This window comes from Mus caroli, chromosome 19 (genome assembly GCF_900094665.2).
Source record: "Mus caroli chromosome 19, CAROLI_EIJ_v1.1, whole genome shotgun sequence".
NCBI lineage: Eukaryota > Metazoa > Chordata > Mammalia > Rodentia > Muridae > Mus > Mus caroli.
The window spans coordinates 34,666,495-34,672,457 of NC_034588.1; the positions used below are offsets into that span (position 1 = coordinate 34,666,495).

General features: G+C 50.0%; 1 protein-coding gene across 1 annotated transcript in view; it reads left to right on the forward strand.

Annotated features, from left to right (window-relative positions):
• The first annotated feature begins 3,320 nt into the window (after nt 1–3,320).
• Ffar4 (free fatty acid receptor 4) overlaps nt 3,321–5,963 on the forward strand; it is an 18,228-nt gene continuing 15,585 nt past the window's right edge. The window contains exon 1 of the mRNA XM_021152429.1: nt 3,321–3,935. Coding sequence (XP_021008088.1) covers nt 3,369–3,935 — 567 coding nt within the window. The 5' untranslated portion in view covers nt 3,321–3,368. The remainder of the gene's footprint in view (nt 3,936–5,963) is intronic.

A 5,963-nucleotide genomic window follows, 5' to 3' on the forward strand; every position in this document is an offset into this window, starting at 1 on the left:
CACACTGTACAAACGGAGCCTGGTGGGAGGGAAGAGGGTAGGTTAAGGGTTTACAGATCTGGTAGTGAAACTTCCATGACAAAAATGATAACCCATTAGGTTTTCACCGCTAAATGAGATTCCACCGCAGAGCAGACAGTAGGAAGTGATCTTGTCAAGTTTCAGACAGGTTTCTCAACCTCAGCGCTACTGGGGCTAGACAAGTGCAGAGAGGTGGGTGGTGGCTTACTGTGCAGCCCACGCTGGCCTTGAACTCAATCATTAGGATGCTTCAACTCCCAAGAGTTGGGATTACAGGTAGATGCCACAATCGTGAGGCAGAAAAAGACACTGGGATATGTCCTGCCCACCCTCAGCAACACACCTTCTCCAACAAGACCACACCTCCTCATTTTTCCCAAATAGTTCTGCCACCTGAGAACCCAACATTCAACTATATGAACCTATGGAAGCCTTTTTTCATTCAAATCACCACAGTAGGCTGCAAACCACTTCAATTTATCCTCCAAACCCGAGCAACTTGGAGTGAAGAAGATCCAAATAATAATTTCAGAAGCAGAGACTGTTAAAGAAGATGGTGGTTTCATCAGCTCATAAGTCCATATACTGTGTTGAGCAGAGAGCTAAACCTAAAATCCCGTTTGACTCTCATGCTAAATACATCATACATAGAAACTTCATTTGATCTTCCCAAACCTTGAATGATCCCACCCTGTCACTATTCCATTCTCATACATAGGGGCAGTGAAGAACGAAGAAGCCCAAAATCACACAATGAATTATGTGGTCAGGACTGTGGTCCCAGCAGACTAGTGTCTAAGCCTGTGCTCTTAACGAGTGACCATTGGTGCTCAGGTATCTCAGGGAAGCGGTGGTGCTAGCATGTTCCGTTCTGCACACACCAATAGCTCCAAGGAAGCTGTAGAGCTGTAGGTTACCAACCATAGACTCACAATGGAACATCTTTAGGAAGCAGGATGCTCAAGGGTTACCGTGATAAAGAGGAGAGAGAACACAAAAGCATTATATAGAGAAGATAAGGCTACTCAAACCTGATGCCTGATTTTGTGGATTAGGGTTCCAAAGGTGCGCCCATTCCAGCAGGCTGTCACTGTAGTGGGACCATCAGTCTTGGGTCAAGTAGTTCTTTGGTTTAGGAACACACAAAGGTGATAGGAATGGAGAAGGTTTAGGAGTCTCTGCCCAAATCATTTGACCATTGGCAGAACCCCAGAGGGTATTGATAGTGAAGTCCTTCCAGTCCAGACCCACCACCCTAGTTGGTGAATTACACTTGCAGATTCCAACAAGAAAGAGTAGGAATAGAATCTTTTAAAGGTTTGGGTTATCCTGAGAGCTGGTAAACCGAGGAGACAGCAGATGAACATCCTAGAAACATCTGCATTGGCTGGCAGAGCATATAAAGAAGTGGGGGGGCCGGGCGTGGTCCGGCCTTTAATCCCAGCACTTGGGAGGCAGAGGCAGGCGGATCTCTGAGTTTGAGGCCAGCCTGGGCTACAAAGTGAGTTCCAGGACAGCCAAGGCTACACAGAGAAACCCTGTCTCAAAAAAACAAACAAACAAAAAAAACAACAAAAAAAAGTGGGGGAGCAGAGCCCCGTTTGGCCCCTCTGGTCAGGTGCTCAGCCACAGTTGCTCTCATCCTGGAGCTGTGTGGGCTCAGGCAGGTCACGAGATGCCCAGTCTGGTTTCTGCTATGATCAACCTCGAGCTCCTCCAGGAGCATCTGGGCTGCTGTGAGGTAGTTCACTCAGAACAAACAAACCATTAACTATGCAACTGGTGATTCCCTTTTTTTTTTTTTTTTTTTTTTACAATACAGAATATAAGTGTGATTTTATAATATAGAATGTAAGTGTTCCTTTCAGTTGTCCATTCTGATCTCTCCCTCCCTCCCTCCCTCCCTTCCTTCCTCTCCTTTCCTCCCTCCCTTCCTCTCCTTTCCTCCCTCCCTTTTCCCACCTCTGTACACAGAGCTAGTATCTCTTGACCCCAATCAGACAGTTCCCAAAGTCCCATCTTTGAGACCCCTTCATTTCACTCTTTTTTTTTTTTTTTTTTTTGGCTTTTCCAGCAGTGCCCAGCCCCCACTGGTTCCACTTTCCAACTTGAAGCTACTCAAAGCTCCAGCTGAACCTCTCTCCCACTGACATAGGATCTGCACATCATGTTAGAAGTCACAGCCTGTACTTGGAGTCACATGCGGGTGATAAGCACAGGCGCACAGGCATGCGCTTCCAGTCACCATGTCAACTTCAACCGGCACATGCTGTTCTCCATAAATACCTGGAGACAACCACCAGGCAGAATAGGCAGGAGGAGAGGCCTGGGGGTGTGGCAAAGGGAGAGGGCATGAGGTCTTAGGTGGTTGGAGTACTTAGAGAAGTGGTCTCTAGATCTCAATCCCCAAACACACTTTTAACTGTCTAGTTATCTCATTTTCTAGAAAAGGAAACCAGAAGCAATGGTGAGTGGTTTAATGGCAAGAAGGAAGTCTAGGGGGCCAGGAACTTCTATTAGTCACCAAAGGCCACCTTAGCTAAGTCCTTCTCACAGAGGCTCAGGTTTCTTCTCCAACAGAATCAGACGGTCAAGAGCTCTCACCCTGGGAGCCTGAGGCACTTTCACAGCTTGACTGTGCACCTGACCTCTCTCCCTCCCCTCCTCCTCCCTCTCACCCCTCCCTGCACTTCCTTGCTGAGTATCAAACCCAGGGCCTCCCACACACTAGGTGTATGCTCTACACAAAGAACCAAATTCTCAGGCAAAGTAATTCTTCCTATTTTGCAAACGCAAACAAACAAACAAACTGGTATACAAGGAGATTAACTCACCCCCAAATCAGATAAACACTGGCCCATTACAAGTTGTTTTGGGATCAACCTCCTACCTATGGGATTTCTTTAGAGCAGTCTGAACTACACTGGTCCGCACTATTTCCCAAGTTCAACTCTGACACTCTTCAATCAGGGTTAGCTTAAATAGGATTTCAGTAATCAGTGTCCATGAAAGATGAAGGCGGCGGCAGTGGGGGCGGGGGCAGGGACAGGGAGGCGGAGATTGTTTAATTTTCTGGCTTAAGAGCACTCAGACTGCCCAAGGGTCTGAGGTCTCTGCCTTGGTGGCCACCTCCCCACCCACGGTGTTCAGGCCAGTGTTGCCAGGCACTTCCTCGTTCCGGTGCGCCCTGGACGCAGCTCCTACGCCCATATCCTGGGCAACTCAGGCGGGAGGGTGACAGAGGGGAGGTGTCGCAACCTCCTCCCTCCCTTTTTCCCTGCCTTGACATTCAGTTACCTCGCGGATGAGCGCTCTCTCAGACAGCGGCGGGCGGCCGGGCGCCCGGCATGTCCCCTGAGTGTGCACAGACGACGGGCTCTGGCCCCTCGCGCACCCTGGATCAAGTCAATCGCACCCACTTCCCTTTCTTCTCGGATGTCAAGGGCGACCACCGGTTGGTGTTGAGCGTCGTGGAGACCACCGTTCTGGGGCTCATCTTTGTCGTCTCACTGCTGGGCAACGTGTGTGCTCTAGTGCTGGTGGCGCGCCGTCGGCGCCGTGGGGCGACAGCCAGCCTGGTGCTCAACCTCTTCTGCGCGGATTTGCTCTTCACCAGCGCCATCCCTCTAGTGCTCGTCGTGCGCTGGACTGAGGCCTGGCTGCTGGGGCCCGTCGTCTGCCACCTGCTCTTCTACGTGATGACCATGAGCGGCAGCGTCACGATCCTTACACTGGCCGCGGTCAGCCTGGAGCGCATGGTGTGCATCGTGCGCCTCCGGCGCGGCTTGAGCGGCCCGGGGCGGCGGACTCAGGCGGCGCTGCTGGCTTTCATATGGGGTTACTCGGCGCTCGCCGCGCTGCCCCTCTGCATCTTGTTCCGCGTGGTCCCGCAGCGCCTTCCCGGCGGGGACCAGGTGAGCGCTGGTGGCGTGCAACGCAACAAGTATCCAGGCGGGCTAGTTGTGGGAGGCAAGGATCTGACCAAAGCCGTGGGCCGGGAGGTGGGGGATGGTGATTAGTAACAATAATAGGTCGTGGGTGGAATTGAATCCTTTTTGGCAGACCCAGTGCCCAATACTCTGGAGTTTAATTTCGTCAGTTTACCCACAGTGCCAAGTGGGTAAGTAAATCCTCACAAATGTTAAGGGGACCCTCCCGGATTTTTTTTTTTTTTGCAAACTGCAGAGACTATTATGAGGCTAATTAAGCAATGGGAGCTTACAGCCAGGTGGGACACAGGGTGCGAGGTGGCTTCTTACAGAGTTTCTGCTTTCTCTCCAAATGTCACGCTACTGTTATTATCGCATCTATCTAACAGGCAAAGAAGCTGGGGCACCCAGCATCTTCCTTATTGCTGGGCTCCTGCTTAGAAGAGCAGTCTCAAGGAGAAGTCCTACAGTGGTGGGATGCCCCCTCGAGGAAAGGTTCCTGTTCCCGCATATACTCTGACCAGAAATGCTGGTTATGTGAACCCCATCCCCACCCCCTCAGCCCCCAAAACTCCGAACACAGAGGAGGGCTTCCAGGGTCCGCAGTGTCCACAGACCAATCACTTTTTTTTTTTTAATTGAGGGCAAGGGTGGATCCTGAGCAAACGGTATCTTAAAAAAAAAATCAAACCCCCAAATATCTTTAAAAAAAAATCAAACCGCCAACTCACAGAGGGGAGTGTTTGTTTGGTAATGACTTTGAATGACTAATAAGCAGAAACCATTAAAGAACACGTAACCATGTGACCATGTGTACCTGGTGGGTACAGGTGATGCGGGGTTAACTGAGCTGATGGGTACTGCTGGCCTAGAAGAGACCAAGGAAGCTCCCTCTCTCACTCCAGGCTTGTCCTTAGTCCACATACACCTGAGCATCAGGGCAGGCCACATGGATGCTTCCGGAAAGCTCAGATCTAACTCCTCACCAAAGGGACCAGCTAGGTCACATGCATGTCCAACTGGCCACATGTAGATACTAATGTGGATAGCTATGAACATGTCCCAACATGGATGGCAATGCTGTGACAGTCTCAAAATGTTGGGCAGCCCAATAAGGGGGCAGCTCTGCCTTCGGTTGTTTGTTTAAGCTGCACCACCCCCCCCCCCAATGAGTTACAACAATATTGATGTATTTTTCATAGAACTTAGAGAATTTCTTGCTCTTAACACAGAAGCATTTCAATTCCAAGAATTAAGACCAAATAGTATATCTTAAATTTCCAGATGGACTGTCCCTTTTAAAATTCATTCAGGTACAATCCTATTGGGCTGGTAAATAACACTAATAAGGAAATAAAAAGGTCTTGTCTCCTCCCAGCCAACCCCCAGACTGAGACTGTGTACCCCGCTGCAGCTTGAGTGAGGGGGCCCTTGCCTGTGCTCAGCACTCTGTGCTCATCTCCGCCCCAACTAGAGGGAATGGCTGAACCTGGAGCCTCTACAGCACTTACAGAATTTCACTGCAGGTGCTTCTGAGGAGCTCTTGTTTTCATGGTTGTTTTCAAGGTCTTGGGAGGCATTTGGGCAAAGCCACTGGGGCAGTAAGGACTGACACTACTTTAGCAGCTAAGTGACAGGAGCCTTAGTTATTGAGATTTTTAGGGTTGGGACTTGGAAACTTGTAGTAAAAAAGGGGGGCAGGACAGTGCCCTGTCTCCCTGTCTTTCTTGTCATCGCCCCTACCTGTCTATCACTCTCCTGCTCCTAACCTCTCTCTCCCTCTCCCTCCCTTCCCCTTTTCTCCTTCTAAGCTATTCTCTCTCTCTGTGCTTTTGTTTGTTTGGTTTTTTTTTTTTTTTTTTTTTGAGACAGGCTCTCTCTGTGTAGCTCTAGCTGTCCTGGAACTCTCTATGTAGAGCATGCTGTCCTTGAACTCACTGAGATTTGATTGCCTCTGCCTCTGCCTCTGCCTCTGCCTCTGCCTCTGCCTCTGCCTCTGCCTCTGCCTCTGCC